The sequence below is a fragment of the Salmo salar genome, chromosome ssa07 (genome assembly GCF_905237065.1).
Source record: "Salmo salar chromosome ssa07, Ssal_v3.1, whole genome shotgun sequence".
NCBI lineage: Eukaryota > Metazoa > Chordata > Actinopteri > Salmoniformes > Salmonidae > Salmo > Salmo salar.
Genome location: NC_059448.1, coordinates 50,281,715 through 50,304,697, shown reverse-complemented (window position 1 = coordinate 50,304,697; position 22,983 = coordinate 50,281,715). Strand labels below are relative to the sequence as shown.

At 44.4% G+C, this 22,983-nt stretch overlaps 1 protein-coding gene and 1 non-coding gene across 2 annotated transcripts in view; one reads left to right on the top strand and one right to left on the bottom strand.

The window, feature by feature from the left end:
* anks1b (ankyrin repeat and sterile alpha motif domain containing 1B) overlaps nt 1–22,983 on the bottom strand; it is a 323,994-nt gene that overhangs the window by 171,930 nt on the left and 129,081 nt on the right. The window contains 3 exon segments of the mRNA XM_045722208.1: nt 14,156–14,284; nt 21,297–21,407; nt 21,539–21,615. Of these exon segments, the coding sequence (XP_045578164.1) occupies nt 14,156–14,284; nt 21,297–21,407; nt 21,539–21,615 (317 nt within the window).
* Nucleotides 12,907–12,982, top strand: trnaa-ugc (transfer RNA alanine (anticodon UGC)). The gene has a single exon. It is a non-coding gene; the product is annotated as a tRNA-Ala (tRNA).

The following is a 22,983-nucleotide window of genomic DNA, read 5'->3' as shown; positions in this document are numbered from 1 at the left end:
TACACACAACCACCTGCGTGGACACACACACACACACACACACACACACAAAAATATGTGATTATGCTGAAAAAGCATAATCACATATTTCTGATGAAAAGTCATCAGAGTGCTCAACAAAACAGTGTCTTGTCTACACTCGGTTAGGTGTTTTTATGAAATAGATTACATTCAATCGTTTTTAATAATAGCTAAAGTTTGTATTTCTACTGGTCCCATGACGGGGTCAGCCTTTAGGCCGACCCTGTCAGTTTGTGTCCTGGATTCCTGCTAAGTAGCAGTTAGCCTGCTCCGTTTTCATGATGACTAGCAGCTAACGGTAGCAGTGCTATCCCACCAGTGGTTTTATCCAAAGCTGGAAGATGATTTCCACAAGATGCAGATCAGGTGGAACTGGAAAATGGACAGGGATTTGTCTGCCCTAAATGTACCACCATCAAGCATCTTAGGGAAGAGATCCTCTGGCTGTTAGCTCGGCTGAGAGAAAAGGAAACTTGCTTTCTAAGTACACAGACCTTGTTGTAACGCAGTCAAACCTAATCTCAGTTTTAAATGCATCCTATAGCAAAGCTGTATTTGTATTTATTAGGGATCCCATTAGCTGTTGCAAAGGCAGCAGCTACTCTTCCTGGGGTCCAAACACATTAAGGCACTTATTAAAGAAAAGATAAAACAGTAAATCATATAACATTATTACACCACTACATATCTACAATACAACATGTATAACACCACAATACAACCATATTACAATGCACGTGTGTGTAGAGTGCATGTGCAAGCACTTGTGTGTGTATGCGTGTATCTGTTCCTGTGTGTGTCTCTTCACAGTCCCCGCTGTTCCATTAGGTGTATATTGACCTGTTTTTTAAATCGGATTCTACTGCTTGCATCAGTTACCTGATGCGGAATAGAGTTCCATGTAGTCATGGCTCTATGTAGTGCTGGTGTAACAGTGTAGGTTCCGTCCCTTGCACACATCAACAACTGACACCCCACGAAGCATCGTTACCCATCGCGCCACAAAAGCCGCGGCCCTTGCAACGCAAGGGGAAACCCTACTTCAAGTCTCAGAGCGAGTGACGTCACTGATTGAAATGCTATTAGCGCGCACCACCGCTAACTAACTAGCCATTTCACATCGGTTACACTGGGCACCTCCCATAGTCTGTTCTGGACTTGGGGACTGTAAAGAGACCATGTGTCATGTCTTGTGGGGTATGCATGGGTGTCCGAGCTGTATGCTAGTAGTTTAAAACAGACACCTCGGTACATTCAGCTTGTCAACATCTCTTACAAAAACAAGTAGTGATGAAGTCAATCTCTCCTCCACTTTGAGCCATGAGAGATTGACATGCATATCATTAATGTTAGCTCCCTGTGTACTTTTAAGGTCCAGCCGTGCTGCCCTGTTCTGAGCCAATTGTAATTTTCCTAAGTCCCTCTTTGTGTCACCTGACCACACGATTGAACAGTAGTCCAGGTCGACCAAACTAGGGCCTGTTGGACCTGCCTTGTTGATATTGTTGTTAAGAAGGCAGAGCAGCACTTTATTACGGACAGACTTCTCCCCATCTTAGCCACTGTTGTATCAATATGTCAATAAGTCTTGACCATGTCGATGTGTCGGGCAGCGTTGATCCGTCCCAATCCAACGGACAGATGCTAAGCTCAACTCCATGGCCCATGGGAGACCGGACACTCGCAAGGCGTAGGAGATCGGGGAGGCATTCTGGCCACACATCTATCCGAGAAGATCGGATTCAGCTTGTAAACAGCTTTGCCCCGTTTGAGACGGACCTACCAGCCCCAGGAGTCAGCATGGATCCTGGGTGTATACCAACAGCCCCCCACGCCACCACAGTTCAGCAGGTCGTTTTCCCATCGGATTCCATCACGACCACCATTATTGTGGGCAGCTCGGTGGTGAGAGATTTTGGCCTGCCTACGGTCTGTGCCCAACCAAGGTCCACTGCTACCCAGGAGCCCGTGTCCATGACAACAACTCTCTCCTGCCCACAGTTCTGGCCAACTACTCCAATATTGACACCATCATCATTCAGGTAGGTTTTAACGACCTTCGTTTTAAGCAATATGAGGAACTGAGGGAGGACTACAAACAATGTTGAAGACCCTCGCTACCACAGGGAAGATAATGATCATCTCTGGCCCCCTCCCGTGCTACCGAAGGGGTTGGGAACGTTCCAGCCGACTCTTTGCCCTGAATGAGTACCTGAAGAAACAGGAATGTCTCCTTTTGTGACAAATTTGATTTGCTGTGGGAGCAACCAGCACTTTTTAAAAGAGACGGGATTCAGTCTAACCACAGGAGTTCCAGGATTATTTCCAGCAACATCAAACTGTTTCAGAGACTGACAGACAGGGTCTGGTAGTGCTCCAGTCCCAGCAACATCAAACTGTTTCAGAGACTGACAGGCAGGGTCTGGTAGTGCTCCAGTCCCAGCAACATCAAACTGTTTCAGAGACTGACAGACAGGGTCTGGTAGTGCTCCAGTCCCAGCAACATCAAACTGTTTCAGAGACTGACAGACAGGGTCTGGTAGTGCTCCAGTCCCAGCAACATCAAAATGTTTCAGAGACTGACAGACAGGATCTGGTAGTGCTCCAGTCCCAGCAACATCAAACTGTTTCAGAGACTGACAGACAGGGTCTGGTAGTGCTCCAGTCCCAGCAACATCAAACTGTTTCAGAGACTGACAGACAGGGTCTGGTAGTGCTCCAGTCCAAGCAACATCAAACTGTTTTAGTGACTGACAGACAGGGTCTGGTAGTGCTCCAGTCCCAGCAACATCAAACTGTTCAGAGACTGACAGACAGGGTCTGGTAGTGCTCCAGTCCCAGCAACATCAAACTGTTTCAGAAACTGACAGACAGGGTCTGGTAGTGCTCCAGTCCCAGCAACATCAAAATGTTTCAGAGACTGACAGACAGGGTCTGGTAGTGCTCCAGTCCCAGCAACATCAAACTGTTTCAGAGACTGACAGACAGGGTCTGGTTGTGCTCCAGTCCCAGCAACATCAAACTGTTTCAGAGACTGACAGACAGGGTCTGGTAGTGCTCCAGTCCCAGCAACATCAAACTGTTTCAGAGACTGACAGACAGGGTCTGGTTGTGCTCCAGTCCCAGCAACATCAAACTGTTTCAGAGACTGACAGACAGGGTCTGGTTGTGCTCCAGTCCTTCCTGTCAGAATAAACAACAGAGGACTTGGAAACCATATCAATTCCTATAGAAATGGCTGGTCATTTATTTTTATTTAACCTTTATTTAACTAGGCAAGTCAGTTAAGAACAAATTCTTATTTACAATGACGGCCTAGGAACAGTGGGTTTACTGCCTTGTTCAGGGGCAGAAGGACTGATTTTTACCTTGTCAGCTCGGGGATTCGATCTAGCAACCTTTCGGTTACTGGCCCAACGCTCTAACCACTAGGCTACCTGCCCGAGCTGTTCCTGTGTGTGTGTGTGTCTCTTCACAGTCCCCGTTGTTCCATTAGGTGTATTTTGACGTGTTTTTTAAATCTGATTCTACTACTTGCATCAGTTACCTGTATAGGCCACAAAAGTACTGCCCCACTTTCTTTACTGATTTCTCTGAACTATTCTCTATTGTGTTGGGCAATTTTAATATTCATGTTGACAAAGAGACTGATGCCAAGGCCATTGAATGTATTCATCTTTTGAACTCTATGGACTTTATCTAACATGTTACCGGGCTCACCCATAACCGCGACCATACTCTGGACCTGGTTATTACCAAGGGGCTTTCTATTGACATGTCCTCTATTGTTGATGCTGCTTTATCTGATCACCACTCCATATTTTTTACTACCTTGTTGCCCATAGTGCAGTGTAATACTGAACGCATTATTAAGAAATGCCATCTTAACTCTGACGTTGATACAGATGTTATTGAGTGTATGAACAATACTCCACCACCTATTCTGCCTTCTTCTTGTGATTTAGTTAATAACTTTAATAGCAAATTAAAGGCAACCATTGATGCCATAGCTCCAGTAAAGCTGAAAAAGGCCACATCCAAACAGAGATGAGGGAGGAAACTAACCCATTTAATTGAGCGGAAGCGGAGAAAGTCAAAGTTGCAGGTCCTTTATGATATTCCGTGAGAGGAACTTGGCATGTATAACAAGGCAATTAACTTGATCACTATTAATCTGAATAATTCAACAGCGCTCTTCTCAACTATTGATGGCCTAATAAATCCTACCCTCGCAAACCTATGTGAACTTTCCTCTACATCTAAATGTGATGAGTTTGCGGCATATTTTAGAGATACTCAGCCTAATGTTTATTATCAGTCAAGCAAGACCTGATGAGAAGTTTGATATGTGCCCTAGAATACCACGCAAATGCACTATGGATTTATGTTCCCTGGTTGGCACAGATGTGCTCAGGAAAGTGATATCACAACTTAAGCCTTCTACCTGCCTTCTCTATCCTATCCCCACCACCTTCTTCAAAACAGTTTTTAATTGCATATGTGAAGACGTGAAAGCAATTGTTAATCACTTCACAGGCACTTTCCCCACTGCACTAAAAACTGCTATGGTGAAACCCCTTCTGAAGAAAAGTAATCTAGATTCTTCAGCTCTCTGCAATTTTCAGCCAATCTCCAACCTTCCATTCTTAAGTAAAATCCTTGAGAAATTGGTTTTCAACCAGCAATTTAAAAAAATAATTAGTGGCAAAAAAATGTTTAATCCAATGTGGTATTCGGGCCCACCACACCACAGAGACAGCCTTAGTTAAAGTGGTAAATGATCTTAAAACCAACACAGATGCCAAACAGCTCTCTGTCCTTTAGGACCTCCTGTAAGACCTATTTAACCAGTCGAGAGTTGTGGCGTTCCACAACGTTGGATTTTGGGTCTGGTACTGTTCAGTTTATATATGTTACCCCTTGGCAGCGTTATCAGAAAGCACAGCATTGATTTTCACTGCTACGCAGACACAACTTTATATTTCTGTGTCAGCAAAGGATTTTAGCTTTACGGATCATTTGTTAGACTGTATTAGTGATTTAAATACTTGGATGGCTCACAACTTCCTCCAACTAAATCAAGACTAGAACAAGGTACTTATTGTTGGAGCCAAAACACAGAGAGAAAATCTGGGGGCACATTTTAATTCAAGGGCAATACAGATAAAACACCAGGAAAAAAAACGAGGTGTTATTTTATATTCTAAACAAACACTACGAATGTGACCAATATATTTTTACCACCTGAGGAACATTGTCAAGGTGTTGCCGTTTCTCTCTAAGGCTGCTACAGAGAGACTCATCCATGCTTTTATTACAAGCAGGCTTGACTACTGTAATGCTCTTCTGTCTGGTCTACCCAAGAAAGCCATTGGTCAATTGCAAAACATACAGAATGCTGCAGCACGGGTACTGACCAAGACCACATCAACAGGACATACTACACCGGTTTTAAGGTCTCTGCACTGGCTGCCTGTGAGTTTTAGAATTCATTTATATTGTTTTGGAAATCAACCCACGATTGCGCACCTCAATACATGCCAGACATGCTTCTAAGTTATGAACCCAGTAGGTCACTTAGGTCCTTTGGTACTGGCCTTTTAACTATCCCAAAGCCTAGGACCAAGAGGCATGGAGAGGCAGTTACTATGCCCCCAGCATCTAGAATAGTCTGCCAGAGAACCTGAGGAGGGCCAAAACTGGACATATTTAAAAGAGATCTTAAAACATACCTTTTTAGCTTTGCTTTTCCTTAGGGTGCTTTTTAGTTGTTCAGTTTTATTTTTATTAAAAAATAAAACAATTATCCTCTTAGGTTTGTTGTAATGTAAATATATTTTTATTTTCATCGTTTTTTCATTGTGTTGCATTCCATGTCTGAAAGCTTGATTTGATATTTAATGCATTCTCCATAAATATTAGCCATGAGGAATTAATGTAATTACACACAAACACACGCACACTTATCTCCACTCATCTTACATTTTTTACATTTGAGTCCTTCAGCAGACGCTCTTATCCAGAGAGACTTACAGTAGTGAGTGCATAATGTGGGAATCGAACCCACAACCCTGGCATTGAAGGCGCCATGCTCTACCAACTGAGCCACATGGGACCCACAATACCTCCTGAACAGCCTTCCTTCAACTGCATTTACATGACTTTTACATTGTAACGTTAGTCACTTAGCAGATGCTCTTAACCCTAATTACTCCTGTAAGTCGCTCTGGATAAGTGCCTTGCTCAAGGGCACATGTTTCACCTAGTTAGGGTTTCGAATCAGCACATTGGAACACTCCAACCAGTGTGTTCTATGGAGCAAACCATCACACAAGCCATCCAGGGGATGTTTCTCAATTATCAATTTAAACAGCATTTGACATGCTTCTAAGTACGGTAATGGAATATTTTGAACTTTTTTGTCACGAAATGCGCTCGCGTGTTACCCTTCGGATAGTGACCTGAAAGCACGAACAAAACGGAGGTATTTGAATTTAACTATGGATTATTTGGAATCAAAACAACATTTGTTGTTGAAGTAGAAGTCCTTGGAGTTCATTCTGACGAAGAACAGCAAAGGTAATCCAATTTTTCTAATAGTAATTCTGAGTTTAGTGAGTCCCAAACTTGGTGGGTGTCAAGTTAGCTAGCCTGTGATGGCCGAGCTATGTACTCAGAATATTGCAAAATGTGCTTTCGCCGAAAAGCTATTTTAAAATCGGACATAGCGATTGCATAAAGGAGTTCTGTATCTATAATTCTTAAAATAATTGTTATGTATTTTGTCAACGTTTATCATGAGTAATTTAGTAAATTCACCGGAAGTTTTCAGTGGGTATGCTAGTTCTGAACATCACATGCTAATGTAAAAAGCTGGTTTTTGATATAAATATGAACTTGATTGAACAAAACATGCATGTATTGTATAACATAATGTCCTAGGTGTGTCATCTGATGAAGATCATCAAAGGTTAGTGCTGCATTTAGCTGTGGTTTGGGTTTATGTGACATATATGCTTGCTTGGAAAATGGCTGTGTGATTATTTGTGTCTATGTACTCTCCTAACATAATCTAATGTTTTGCTTTCGCTGTAAAGCCTTTTTGAAATCGGACAATGTGGTTAGATAAAGGAGAGTCTTGTCTTTAAATTGGTGTAAAATAGTTGATTGTTTGAGAAAATTGAATTGTGGTAATTTAGTTGGTTTTGTATTTCGCGCCGTGCGATGCCATTGGCTGTTGGCTAGGGGTTTTGCAGGCGGAAATCCGCTAGCGGAACGTCTGTCCTCAACAGGTTAACCTGTTAGGGCTAGGGGGCAGTATTTACACGGCCGGATAAAAAACGTACCCGATTTAATCTGGTTATTACTACTACCCAGAAACTAGAATATGCATATAATTATTGGCTTTGGATAGAAAACACCCTAAAGTTTCGAAAACTGTTTGAATGGTGTCTGTGAGTATAACAGAACTCATATGGCAGGCAAAAACCTGAGAAGATTCCTTACAGGAAGTGGCCTGTCTGACTAGTTCTTGTTCTTCTTGACTCTCTTTATTGAAAACTGAGGATCTTTGCTGTAACGTGACACTTCCTACGGCTCCCATAGGCTCTCAGAACCCGGGAAAAAGCTGAATGATGTAATTCCAGCCCCTGGCTGAAAAACATTAGCGCCTTTGGTAAGTGGTCTATCAGAGGACAATGAGACTGAGGCGCGTGCACGAGGCGACCCCATGTTTTTATTTTCTCTCTCTTTGTACTAAAACACAGATTCCCGGTCGGAATATTATTGCTTTTTTACGAGAAAAATGGCATAAAAATTGATTTTAAACAGCGGTTGACATGCTTCGAAGTACGGTAATGGAATATTTAGAATTTTTTGGTCACGAAACGCGTCGGGTGCGTCACCCTTCTTTACCCTTTCGGATAGTGTCTTGAACGCACAAACAAAACGCCGCTATTTGGATATAACTATGGATTATTTTGAACCAAACCAACATTTGTTATTGAAGTAGAAGTCCTGGGAGTGCATTCTGACGAAAAACAGCAAATGTAATAACATTTTTCTTATAGTAAATCTGACTTTGGTGAGGGCTAAACTTGGTGGGTGTCTAAATAGCTAGCCCTGTGATGCCGGGCTATATACTTAAAATATTGCAAAATGTGCTTTCACCGAAAAGCTATTTTAAAATCGGACATAGCGAGTGCATAGAGGAGTTCTGTATCTATAATTCTTAAAATAATTATGTTTTTTGTGAACGTTTATCGTGAGTAATTTAGTAAATTATGCTAGTTCTGAACGTCACATGCTAATGTAAAAAGCTGGTTTTTGATATAAATATGAACTTGATTGAACAAAACATTTATGTATTGTATAACATAATGTCCTAAGATTGTCATCTGATGAAGATCATCAAAGGTTAGTGCTGCATTTAGCTGTGGTTTGGGTTTATGTGACATTATATGCTAGCTTGAAAAATGGGTGTCTGATTATTTCTGGCTGGGTACTCTGCTGACATAATCTAATGTTTTGCTTTCGTTGTAAAGCCTTTTTCAAATCGGACAGTGTGGTTAGATTAACGAGAGTCTTGTCTTTAAAATGGTGTAAAATAGTAATATGTTTGAGAAATTGAAGTAATAGCATTTCTAAGGTATTTGAATAACGCGCCACGGGATTCCACTGGCTGTTACGTAGGTGGGACGAAAATCGTCCCACTGGCCCTAGAGAAGTGAAATCAATTTTTATGCTATTTTTCTCATAAAATAGCAATAATATTCCAACCGGGCAACGTTGTTTTCATTCAAAGGCTGAAAGAAAAAAATTGATTAGTCTCATAAACGCGCATCTCAGTCTCACTGTCCCCAGGCTGACCACTTAAAAACTCTGCTGCTGTACTTTGCCCAGAGACAGCAGACACCCCATTCCACTTTCTGGTGGCTTTAGAGAGCCAATGGAAGCCTTAGAAAGTGTCACAGTACAGCACAGATGCTGTAATGTCGATAGAGAAGCAACAGAAGGACAACAAATTGTCAGACAGGGCACTTCCTGTATGGAATCTTCTCAGGTTTTGGCCTGCCATATGAGTTCTGTTATACTCACAGACACCATTCAAACAGTTTTAGAAACTTTGGAGTGTTTTCTATCCAAATCTACTAATTATATGCATATTCTAGTTTCTGGGCAGGAGTAGTAACCAGATTAAATCGGGTACGTTTTTTATCCGGCCGTGAAAATACTGCCTCCTATCCCAAAGAAGTTTTAAATAACAATCACATATGAAAAATATTAAAGTGTATTAAAGTCTGTATAAGAACAAAGTGGAAAGTTATAGTTGATCTTGGTTATGACTGATATGAAACTCAAACATCTGACCCCACTTCTTCCTCATCCTCTGTTCCCCAAGACTCTCTTTTATCAGACCTCCAGAACCTCTGTTCTTTTCCCCTCGAGGACACAGTTATCTGCAACCCTGAGGGCAACACACACACACTCCCAGCGGTTCTAAGACTCCCAAGGGTAGCGCCTGACAATGTCAGCAGAATGTTCTAGCGAGATGACGAGAGGATGGCTGGGCGTGACAAGGTCACTACAGCTTACTATGGCTGCAGCATTGGACACTCTTCCAGCTCCATTCATTTACCCTGGATTCTCCCAACCTGCACTGGCTTTTGTTGTTGTTGAATTGAACCTTTATTTAACTAGACAAGTTACAATGACGGCCTGCAATGGTCCAACCCAGACAACGCCGGACCAATTGTGCACCGCCCTATGGGACTCCCAATCACGGCCGGTTGTGATACAGCCTGGATTTGAACTAGGGTGTCTGTAGTGACGTCTCTAGCACTGTGATGCAGTGCCTTGGACCGCTGCACCACCCGGGAGCACTAGGCCCAATTTGCGTGCGTACAGCCGTGCAGCCGTGCGTATGTGTGTGGGTGTGTGTTTTCGTATGCGTGTGTGTCTGATATTGCGCAGTGCTCTGACGCACCTGACCTGATCTGGTACAGATTTGTCAATGGTTGTAGTGGGCGGATATCCCACGCCTGCTACTTTATGAATTTCTGTGTTGCCTAGCAACCGTGTGAACCCTTTGCCTTCCCTCTCTCCCACTCCCTCTCTCCCTCCCCCCATCTCTCTCTCCGTCGTTCTCTCTGCAGGGGCTCCACAGTGAAAAAGTTCATGCTTCTTTTCCTCTAAGAAGTCGTACTTTCAGCTGAAGGAACCCCGCACCGCTTTACCAAACACACCCACCTAAAGTGGTCCTTGGTTGTCATGGCATCAGTCTGCGTTCACATGGAGAGGATAGAGGATCCACGTCTGTGTGACGAGAGAGAGAGATGGAACCCCCTCCGCTCAAACACACAAATGCAAGACATGCGACATATATATAGGAATTGTGGCAATGAAAGACGTTTGATGATGTCTTGGGGTTGCTTCTGTGGTTACAACTAAATGCTCTCTCTCTCTCTCTCTCTCTCTCTCTCTCTCTCTCTCTCTCTCTCTCTCTCTCTCTCTCCAGCCTTTTACAGTAACCCTCTGCAGCACACATCAGAGTACAGTCCGTCTCTCTGACTGACAGCTTGAGTGACAGCTGAGACCTCGCTACCACGGCGATCGATACAGCGCTTAACACACTTCTGTCAGACAGTGAGAGAGAAATGTGGAGAAAGAGATGTGGGCTGATGTAGGGAAGGAGAGAGAGAGAGATGTGGGCTGATGTAGGGAAGAAGAGAGAGAGATGTGGGCTGATGTAGGGAAGGAGAGAGAGAGAGATGTGGGCTGATGTAGGGAAGAAGAGAGAGAGATGTGGGCTGATGTAGGGAAGGAGAGAGAGAGATGGGGGTGAGGCCAAAGGGAAAGAAAGTTGTGGAGAAAAAGCGAAGAAGTGAAACCGAGTGGAAAGCGAGAGAGAGACATTTCACCACTTAAAAAGAGGAAGAGAACAGAGCCCAGTGGGACTGCCATCACTCTGACAATCTGACAAACCGGACGGATGAGAGGAGGAAGGAGAGAAGAACAGATGGAGTGAAGGAGGAGAGAAAAAGGGAGGGAGATTGAGGAGGTGTGGAGTAAGTCTGCTTTGGTGGTGGACATTGGCGCAGAAAAAGCATTCTTACTTACAATAATTTAACAAATTAAACAATACAGATGGATATTTTGTGAAGATTGTGTTGAGTAGTTGATTGGTTGAACAAACACTTTGAAAGTTCCAGAACTAGTTGAAGCATCCTGTTATAAGTAATATTATTTCCTTGTTGAGAGGCCACCGTGACAAACCAATCAGGAGGGAGCTGATTGCCTTGGGGACAGGGAGAGCAGGTGTGGGGAGAATTTTGGGCTAGTTGAAACCAAAATGAGGCTAGTTGAGAACAAAATGTACACACACACACAAAATCCCAAAAGTGGACCCTGCTAATCGGTCAGGGACTCCATCCCAGGCCCATCATCCCCCACCACACAGAGGCCCAGGTGATGATAGATAGTTAAATCTAGCCAGGCTGTGGGCCAGACACAGGAGGGAAGAGGGGGGAGAGAGGGAGGACAGAGAGGGGGAGAGGGAGGACAGAGGGGGGAGACAGGAGGGGGAGGGGAAAGAGGGGATGACAGGAGGGGGAGAGGGAGGGGAAAGAGCTGGGAGAATGGATACTGATGATCTTCCCGTTGTGGAGACAACAAGAGAAAGAGAAAAATTAAGGGAGAGAAAAAGAGAGAGAGAGAAACTAAATGAAGAGAGGAAAAGATATTCAGAAAAATAGTAAGAAAGATACAGTTGAAGTCAGAAGTTTACATACACTTATGTTGGAGTCATTAAAACTAGTTTTTCAACCACTCCACACATTTCTTGTTAACAAACTATAGTTTTGGCAAGTCGGTTAGGACATCTACTTTGTGCAAGACACAAGTAATTTTTCCAACAGTTGTTTACAGACAGATTATTTCACTTATAATTCACTGTATCACAATTCCAGTGGGTCAGAAGTTTACATACACTAAGTTGACTGTGCCTTTAAACAGCTTGGAAAATTCCAGAAAATGATGTCATGGCTTTAGAAGCTTCTGATAGGCTAATTGACATAATTTGAGTCAATTTTGAGGTGTACCTGTGGATGTATTTCAAGGTCTACCTTCAAACTCAGTGCCTCTTTGCTTGACATCATGGGAAAATCAAAAGAAATCAGCCAAGACCTCAGAAATTGTAGACTTCCACAAGTCTGGTTCATCCTTGGGAGCAATTTCCAAACGCCTGAAGGTACCACGTTCATCTGTACAAACAATAGTGCGCAAGTATAAACACCATGGGACCACGCAGCCATCATACCACTCAGGAAGGAGACGTGTTCTGTCTCCTAGAGATGAACGTACTTTGATGCAAAAAATGCAAATCAATCCCAGAAAAACAGCAAAGGACCTTGTGAAGATGCTGGAGGAAACCGGTACAAAAGTATCTATATCCACAGTAAAACTAGTCCTATATCGACATAACCTGAAAGGCCGCTCAGCAAAGAAGCCACTGCTCCAAAACCGCCATAAAAAGCCAGACTACGGTTTGCAACTGCACATGGGGATAAAGATTCTACTTTTTGGGGAAATGTCCTCTGGTCTGATGAAACAAAATAGAACTGTTTGGCCATAATGACCATCGTTATGTTCGGAGGAAAAAGGGGAGGCTTGCAAGCCGAAGAACATCATTCCAACCGTGAAGCACGGGGGTGGCAGCATCATGTTGTGGGGGTACTTTGCTGCAGGAGGGACTGGTGCACTTCACAAAATAGATGGCATCAAGAGGAAGGAAAATGATGTGGACATATTGAAGCAACATCTCAAGACATCAGTCAGGAAGTTAAAGCTTGGTCGCAAATGGGTCTTCCAAATGAACAATGGCCCCAAGCCTTCCCTGTAGCTCAGTTGGTAGAGCATGGTGTTTGCAACGCCAAGGTTGTGGGTTCGATTCCCACGGGGGGCCAGCACAGAAAAAAAAAAAAAAAAAAATGTATGAAATTAAATGTATGCATTCACTACTGTAAGTCGCTCTGGATAAGAGCGTCTGCTAAATGACTAAAATGTAAATGTAAATGTACTTCCAAAGTTGTGGCAAAATGGCTTAAGGACAACAAAGTCAAGGTAGTGGAGTGGCCATCACAAAGCCCTGACCTCAATCCCATAGAAGATTTGTGGGGAGAACTGAAAAAGCATGTGTGAGCATGGAGTCCTCCAAACCTGACTCAGTTACACCATTTCCGTCAGGAGGAATGGGCCAAAATTCACCCAACTTATTGTGGGAAGCTTGTGGAAGGCTACCCAAAAAGTTTGACCCAAGTTAAACAATTTAAAGGCAATACTACCAAATACTAATTGAGTATGTAAACTTCTGACCGACCAGGAATGAGATGAAAGAAATAAAAGCTGAAATAAATCATGCTCTCTGTTATTATTCTGACATTTCACATTATTAAAATAAAGTGGTGATCCTAACTGACCTAAGACAGGGAATTTTTACTAGGATTAAATGTCAGGAATTGTGAAAAACCGAGTTTAAATGTATTTGGCTAAGGTGTATGTAAACTTCCGACTTCAACTGTAGATAGTGAGAAAGATAGTCAGAGAGATAGATAGATAGTCAGAGAGATAGATAGTCAGAGAGATAGATAGTCAGAAAGATAGTCAGAAAGATAGATAGACAGAAAGATAGATAGTCAGTCAGAAAGAGAGATAGATAGTCAGTCAGAAAGATAGATAGATAGTCAGTCAGAAAGATAGATAGTCAGTCAGAAAGATAGATAGTGGTCGAGAGAGATACTATGCGGTTCTCACAGAAACACAACGACAAATACACACCAAGCGCAAAACGGAAGACGACATCCACTGAGCTCTATTAGTCATGGAAATACATAAACATATTGCTACATGGCCCAGCAGAGCTGCATTCTGCTGGGTGACGTATATTAACTGAGGGTTTCAGAGACAACAAGCCATGCAAACTGGGAAACAGGCCATTAGAGTGACTTATGACTGAGACAGGGCAATTATAGCAGAGTATACTGGCACTCCATAACAACGGTTATCAGTTGTATTAACGACAGGAGGAAGAGGCTATGTAGGAATACAAGTGAAAGGGGAGGTGTGTGTGTGTGCGTACCTGTGACAGGCTGGAGAAGCCCAGGTTGTGACAACCGTTGCAGGGTGTGAGGGCCTCCCAGAACCCAGCGGGGCCACAGCTCTCCTCCTCCTCTTCCTCCTGGGCCGGGGGAAGTGGCGGAGTGGGCCGCTGCAGAGAGATACAATACACACTGTTCATTTAAAACACACACACACACACAGAATCTCACACAGACCTACTCCAGGTCACTACAGAGAAACACAATACCATATTAAAGATGTAAAAAGTGTGTTGGTCTGATGTGTATGAGGAAGTGAATCCGGATGCAGAACTGGAAGTCTTGAAAATGATTCACGCAAATTGTTGACAAGCATGCACCTGTTAAGAAACTTACGGTGGGAACTGTTAGAGCCTCCTGGATTGATGACGAACTGAAACATTTTATGTTTCAAAGAAATTATTAAAAAGGGTGGCAAACAAGTCAGGCTGCTCTGCTGATTGGTCGACATAATGTAAATTGAGAAATGTTGAGACTAAACTAAACAAAAATAAGAAAGTATTACCAAACAAAGATAAATTACCAAAAACCCAATTCATCTCCATCATTCATTGAAGTCGATGGGCCATTCATAACAAAACCTTTCGGTATTGCCAATCATTTCAATTACTATTTTCACTAGTAATGGAAAAACTCAGAAGTGAAATGACAACATTGAACAGTGAACCATCATATTTTGGTATAAAATATTGAATAATGAAAGAGAAGAATTGCTGTTTTCAATTCGGTCAAGTTAGTGTGGGAGAGGTGGAAAAAGTTTTATCCATCAATAATGATAAGCCTCCAGGTATAGACAACCTTGATGGTAAACTATTGAATGGCAGCAGACTGTATCACCACCCCTATTGGCTAGATCTTTAACCAAAGCCTAAAGGAGTGTGTGTCCCCACAGGTGTGGAAGGAAGCTAAAGTAATTCCACTGCCTAAAAATAGTAAAGCACCCTTTCCTGGCGCTAACAGCCGCCCAATCAGTTTGCTGCCTATTTTTAGTAAACTGATGGAGATAATTGTGTTCGAACAAATACAAGGCTATTTTTCAGAGAGCAAGTTAACTACTGACTTTCAGCATGCATATAGAGAAGGACACTCAACTTGTACTGCACTGACTCAGATGACTGATGATTGGTTAAAATAAATATATAATAAGATGATAGTTGGAGCTGTATTGTTAGATTTCAGTGCAGTCTTTGATGTTATTGATCATACTATATTGAAAAAAACGCACTTGGTATGGCTTTACATCACCTGGCAACACATGGTTGGAGAGTTATTTATCCAATAGAACCCAGAGTGTTCTTCAATGGAATCTTCTTTAACATCAGATATCTACAATGAGGTATCCCTCAGGGCAGTTGCCTTGGGCCGTTACTCTTCTCTATTTTAACAAATTATTTGCACATTATTTTTGTTGCATTGTTTGTATATAATTGTATTTAAAATGTGTGTGACTTTCCTTGTCTATCAGTGTTTTGTTACTTTGTAATGTTTAGTGTTTTAGTGGACCCCTGGAAGAGCAGCAACTGCTTCTGCAAAAGCTACTGGGGATCCTAACAAACAAATAATACACACACGTGCACACTAACACACACAATATGCCCTTTTTACAGGGTCTGTATTGCCAAGAGGATATATGTTTAGATGGGTCTTGTGAAAGGGGTATTGTCTCCTAATAATACCAGTGACCCAAATGATGCAGAGGGAAAGCCCAAGGTCCCAGTGAGATTGAGAGGCAGGGGAAATAGAGAAAGAGCAAGACAGGAACAGAGAGAGAAAAAGAATGATAGAGAGGGGCAGATGGAGTAAAGAGGAGAGGGAGAGAAATTTCTGTAGAAAATAAATGGAAGAACCAGAAGGTCACCAGTCTTATGAGATTGCGAAAAGACTAAACAAAATGCAATAGACATTCTACAAAACACATAATAATTCTCTCTCTCTCTCTCTCTCTCTCTCTCTCTCTCTCTCTCTCTCTCTCTCTCTCTCTCTCTCTCTCTCTCTCTCTCTCTCTCTCTCTCTCTCTCTCTCTCTCTCTCTCTCTCTCTCTCTCTCTCTCTCTCTCTCTCTCTCTCTCTCTCTCTCTCTCTCTCTCTCTCTCTCTCTCTCTCTCTCTCTCTCTCTCTCTCTCTCTCTCTCTCTCTCTCTCTCTCTCTCTCTCTCTCTCTCTCTCTCTCTCAACACTGATACCATTATTATTTTCCGTGTCCCAAATTGGACCCTATTCCCTACATACTAGGGCACTACTTTGATCTAGAAAGGGTGCCATAAAGACTGCCAGAAAGGGTTCCATTAGGGACACAGGCTTCAACATGGACCCAGGCAGCCAGGTCCTACCAGGTCTGCTCAGTTGAATGATGATATACTCATTTGGTGGAATAATATTAGCATGTGCTATCTAATGAATATTTCTTGTTCTCTGTTGAATGGTAGAGGTGATTTGTCAGAGCTAGGCCCGTTGGAAGCCTGGGGGTAGAGTAGTGGGACTCCCTGACACCACAAAATACTATGTTTAGTGGGGAAAAAGCTGGTTTGTTGTGTGCTACTATTAAGGTAGTGTGGGCTTGACTGTGTTGTCAATGGTCATCTTACAATCACACGTGACAATCACGTAATTGTCATGGAAGAGACATTCAAGTTGTAGACACAACAGGACAGACGTCCCTTACAGTACATAAACGATAGGCCACCAAGGCCATGTCGGTACGGGCCACCAAGGCCACGGCGGTACGGGCCACCAAGGCCACGTCGGTACGGGCCACCAAGGCCACGTCGGTACGGGCCACCAAGGCCATGTCGGTACGGGCCACCAAGGCCATGTCGGTACGGGCCACCAAGGCCATGTCGGTACGGGCCACCAAGGCCACGTCGGTACGGGCCACCAAGGCCACGTCGGTACGGGCCACCAAGGCCACGGCGGTACGGGCCACCAAGGCCACGGCGGTACGGGGCACCAAGGCCACGGCGGTACGGGCCACCAAGGCCACGGCGGTACGGGCCACCAAGGCCATGGTGGTACGGGCCACCAATGATGTCACATCATTATTAAACAAACATGACGAACACCTATTTGTGACCTGGCTGTTGACTTGTTCTATTCAGTAACCAGCGTGTGGATTCGTTGCCAAGAGGCTTCGCTACTAGCCAGCGAGGTCCTTCCGAAGTGTACAGCAGATGTAGTGAGGAGGGCAGTGGGCTACGCACATAGACATCCAACACTATGTCTATGGTTATACCTCAGCTCTGGAAGCAGGAAGTTGATGAGTGTGTCCTACAGTAGATATGGGAGATGACCATGTTTTTATTCATCAGTCTGTCTGATGGACAGACGCTGCACCACTCTGACATTTACAGTGAGTCATGCTAATGGTCGTGCATGCATACAAATGAGCACATAGGCCTGTATGGGCGCAGGGGACATATTCACACACCCAGATCCATAGAGAGCCATACAAATAAGTATGAGACACACACATACAGACACTGACCATGAAGACACAAAAACGAATGCATACTGTACGTAACCCTCTCCATTACATGTGTTCTGTGTGTGTGTGTGTGTGTGTGTGTGTGTGTGTGTGTGTGTGTGTGTGTTTGTTTGTTTGTGTTTGCGCCTACATCGTCGCCTCAGTGTGTGACTGATTGAGACGTGTTTGTGCTTCTATTAAACCAAGGCCAAGGCCTGCCCAGAGGCTGTTGCTCCATCAAGCCACCCACTCCCATCACACACACAGCGGCAGTGGTTTGATTCAGACCAAATCAATTCCTTGTTAGTGTGCCGCGCCAAACGCCACAGGTATCAATCTCCCTGGAAACGAGAGAAACTGGACCCCTGTCGCCATGATGAAAGCCCTTCTACCAATCAGCTCTCAGGGGTGAAACTAGACTGACCAAGGCCTTGTTCTAGTACTAAACCACGCACCCTTCCTTCCTACCTTACTGCCTTCCTTCAAGTGAATTCCAGCAAAATCACTGATTTGATGTAAAGCAAGGATTCCATTACATAGCTTTCACCAATCCAGTCATGTCAGATCAGTGGTTACTTCACGGAAGGCAGGAGGATGTTCTATACTGAACAGGAATATACAGTGCATTCTGAAAGTATTCCGACACCTTCCCTTATTACACATTTTGTTATGTTACAGCCTTATTCTAAAATTGATTGAATTCATTTTTTCCCTCTTCAATCTACACACAATACCCCATAAGCGAAAACAGTTTTCATTTTATTTTAGCAAATGTATTAGAAATCTAAAACAGGAATACCTTATTTATATAAGTATTCAGACCCTTTGCTATAAAACTTGAAATTGAGCTCAGGTGCATCCTGTTTCCATGGTTCATCCTAGAGATGTTTCTACAACTTGGAGTCCACCTGTGATAAATTATATTGATTGGACATAATTTGGAAAGGCACACACCTGTCTATATACGGTCCCACATTTGACAGTGCATGCAGAAAAAACCAAGCCATGAGGTGGAAGGAATTGTCATAAGAGCTTGTGTTGGGCACAGGTCTGGGGAAGGCTACCAAAAAATGTCTGTAGCATTAAAGGTCCCCAAGAACACAGTGGCCTCAATCATTCTAAAATGGAAGAAGTTTGGAACCACCAAGACCCTTCCTAGAGCTGGCTGCCCAGCCAAACTGAGCAATCGGGGGAGAAGGGTCTTGGTCCGGGAGGTGACCAAGAACATGATGGTCACTCTGACAGAGCTCCAGAGTTCCTCTGTGGAGATGGTGGAACCTTCCAGAAGGATAACCATTTCTGCAGCACTCCACCTATCAGGCCTTTATGGTTGAGTGGCCCAGCCAGAGCCCAGATTTGAACCCGATCAAACATCTCTGGAGAGACCCCCCCCCCCATCCAACCTGACAGAGCTTAAGGGGATCTGCAGAGAAGGGAGAAACTCCCCAAATACATAATCTGAAATAAACAATCCCAGAAATGTTCCATATGAACAAAAAACATTTTTCTCTAACATTTTGTTCACAAATTTGATTACATCCTTGTTAGTGAGAATGTATCCTTTGACAAGACAATCCATCTTCTGACAGGTGTGGAATATCAATAAGCTGATTAAACAGATCATTACACAGGTGGACCCTGTGCTGGGGACAATAAAGTGCCACTAAAAATGTGCAGTTTTGTCACACAACATAATGCCACAGATGTCTCAAGTTTTGAGGGAGTGTGCAATTGGCATGCTGACTGCGGGAATGTCCACCAGAGCAGTTACCAGATAATTTAATATTAATTTCTCTACCATAAGCCGCCTCCAATGTCGTTTTAGAGAATTTGGCAGTACGCCCAACAGGCCTCACAACCGCAGGCTCGTGTGATCACGCCAACCCAGGACCTCCACATCCAGCTTCTTCACCTGCAGGATCGTCTGAGACCAGCCACCCGGACAGCTGATGAAACTGTGGGTTTGCATAACCAAAGAATTTCTGCACAAACTGTCAGAAAACATCTCAGGGAAGCTCATCTGCGTGTTCGTCATCCTCACCAGGGTCATGACCTGACTGCAGTTCGGCGTCGTAACCGACTTCAGTGGGCAAATGCTCACCTTCGATGGCCACTGGCACACTGGAGAAGTGTGCTCTTCACGGATTAATCCTGGTTTCAACTGTTCCGGTCAGATGGCAGACAGCGCGTATGGCATTGTGTGGGCCAGCAGTTTGCTGATGTCAACGTTGTAAACAGAGTGCCCCATAGTGGCAGTGAGGTTATGGTATGGACAGGCATAAGCTACGGACAACGAACACGTGTATTTATTGATGGCAATTTGAATGCACAGAGATACTGTGATGAGATCCTGAGGCCCATTGTCGTGCCATTCATCCGTCGCCTTCACCTCAAGTTTCAGCATGTCGCAAGGATCTGTACACAATGTCCCAGTTCCTTCATGGCCTGCATACTCACCAGACATGTCACTCATTGAGCACGTATGAGATGCTCTGGATCGACGTGTACGACAGCGTGTTCCAGTTCCCACCAATATCCAGCAACTTCGCACAGCCATTGATGAGGAGTGGGACAGCTTTCCACAGCCCACAATCATCATCCTGATCAACTCTATTCGCAGCGTGAGGCAGCGTGAGGCAAATGGTGGTCACACCAGATGCTGACTGGTTTTCTGATCTCCGCACCCTCTTTTTGTTCAAGGTATCTGTGACTAATAGATGTTTCTGTATTCCCAGTCATGTGAAATCAAAAGATTAGGCCCTAATTAATTTATTTCAATTGACTGATTTCCTTACATGAACGGTAACCCAGTAAAATCTTTGAAATTGTTGAATGTTGCGTTTATGTTTTTGTTCAGTAAACATGTCTGCCTTACAGCGTGTCTGAGGCTGCCCTCTCCTGGTGACTAAATGCTACTACAGTAATGGACCCCAGAGTGATGCAGTAGAACATGGTTTTCCAATCCAAGAATAACAATATGACGGTACGATACCACAGACCCAAAATTGTGAAAATGGTCCTCACCCTCCACATCCCCCTTGATTACCCCTGGTCCCATCCACCCTCCCTGATCCAAAATGGTCCTCACCCTCCACATCCCCCTTGATTACCCCTGGTCCCATCCACCCTCCCTGATCCAAAATGGTCCTCACCCTCCACATCCCCCTTGATTACCCCTGGTCCCATCCACCCTCCCTGATCCAAAATGGTCCTCACCCTCCACATCTCCCTTGATTACCCCTGGTCCCATCCACCCTCCCTGATCCAAAATGGTCCTCACCCTCCACATCCCCCTTGATTACCCCTGGTCCCATCCACCCTCCCTGATCCAAAATGGTCCTCACCCTCCACATCCCCCTTGATTACCCCTGGTCCCATCCACCCTCCCTGATCCAAAATGGTCCTCACCCTCCACATCCCCCTTGATTACCCCTGGTCCCATCCACCCTCCCTGATCCAAAATGGTCCTCACCCTCCACATCCCCCTTGATTACCCCTGGTCCCATCCACCCTCCCTGATCCAAAATGGTCCTCACCCTCCACATCCCCCTTGATTACCCCTGGTCCCATCCAACCTCCCTGATCCAAAGTGGTCCTCACCCTCCACATCCCCCTTGATTACCCCTGGTCCCATCCACCCTCCCTGATCCAAAATGGTGCTCACCTTTCTGACTCTGCTCAGGGTGCCGTTACTGCGTCGCTCCTCGTCTGATAGGTGACCGCTGCCAAAGCTCTCCATGGAATGAGAGTGGGATGAGATGGTCTGGCAGAGCTCCTAAGTAGAGTAGAGTAGAGTGGGATAGTAATTTAATGACTTGGTTATATCACCACAAGCATCAGCAATGATTCCAAAGACAACACAAGGATCTATAAGATAAAGATGAAGATAATAACAACATAACACACCTCAAAGGAGTAGTCTCTGTCCCGACACATCTTCATCTCATTCAGCAGCTTGGAGAGCTCCCCTGTCACAGCATCATCTGGGGAGGAGGAGGAGGAGGGGGAAAGGAGATGGGGGAGAGGGAGGAGTAGAGGGAGAGGAGAGAGATTATAAGGGGAGAGAGGCGATATGGGGAGAGAGAGGGGAGATGGGTGTGAGAGAGAGAGAGGGGGGAGATGGGGGAGAGAGAGGGGTGATGGGAGATATGGGGAGAGAGAGGGGAGATATGGGGAGAGAGAGGAGATGGGAGAGATACGGGGAGAGGAGATGGGAGAGATACGGGGAGAGGAGATGGGAGAGATACGGGGAGAGGAGATGGGAGAGATATGGGGAGAGAGGGGGAGATTGTGGATAGTCAAAGGAAGGGGGCAAAAAAATACAAAATATGTTTTCAACAATCCTAGTTAATTGTGACATGTAAGGCTGTTAAAGAATGGAGAGGTGAGAAAAAGAGCTGAAGTCAAAAGAGAAGAAGATTATTTCTCCATCAGTCTCTCTTTCAATCTACTTTTCTCCGTTTACTTCTCAGGAAGTAGTTCCTCCGGTCTGCCCTCGTTCACCGGCCTTCACAGACCTGAAAGCACCACTCCCTCTCTCCCTCCCTCTCTCCTCCTTTCTCCACAACACCCTCTCTCCCTCCCTCTCTCCTCCTTTCTCCACCACTCCCTCTCACCCTACAATAAAGTGTGTCGAGGTGTTTAAACATGGTGTGTGTTCAGGCGTGCACGACCTGTGCTGAATGTGTATTTTCTGCTCCCTCCCTCCCTCCCTCTCTCCCTCCCTCCAATAAAGATAATTAAAGGGGAGCGCTGACTGGTGGTGATTGAGAAGAGAGAGAGCAGCGGTGATACCAGTGCACCGCTACAGCTCAGCCACTAGGGGCAGTGTTGGATAAGGGAAAACACTGTATAGAAGTTGACTGAGGTAGTACCGGTTCATACCAATAGGCAGTGCTCACCATGTTTGAAAATATCCGTCTGGTTCTGTGTGTATAGCGTGTGTAGTAGATACAGTGCCTTCGGGAATGTATTCAGATCCCTTGACTTTGTCCACATTTTGTTACGTTACAGCCTTATTATTTTTCCCCTCAACAATCTACACACAATACCCCAGAAATGTTTTGCTAATTTATTAAGAATAAAAAACTGAAATATCACATTTACATAGGTATTCAGACCCTTTACTCAGTACTTTCTTGAAGCACCTTTGGCAGCGATTACAGCCTCGAGTCTTCTTGGGTATGACCCTACAAGCTTGGCATAACTGTATTTGGGGAGTTTCTCCCATTCTTCTCTGCAGATCCCCTCAAGCTCAGTCAGGTTGGATGGGGAGCGACGCTACACAGCGATGTTCAGGTCTCTCCAGAGATGTTCGATCGGGTTCAAGTCCGGGCCACTCAAGGACATTC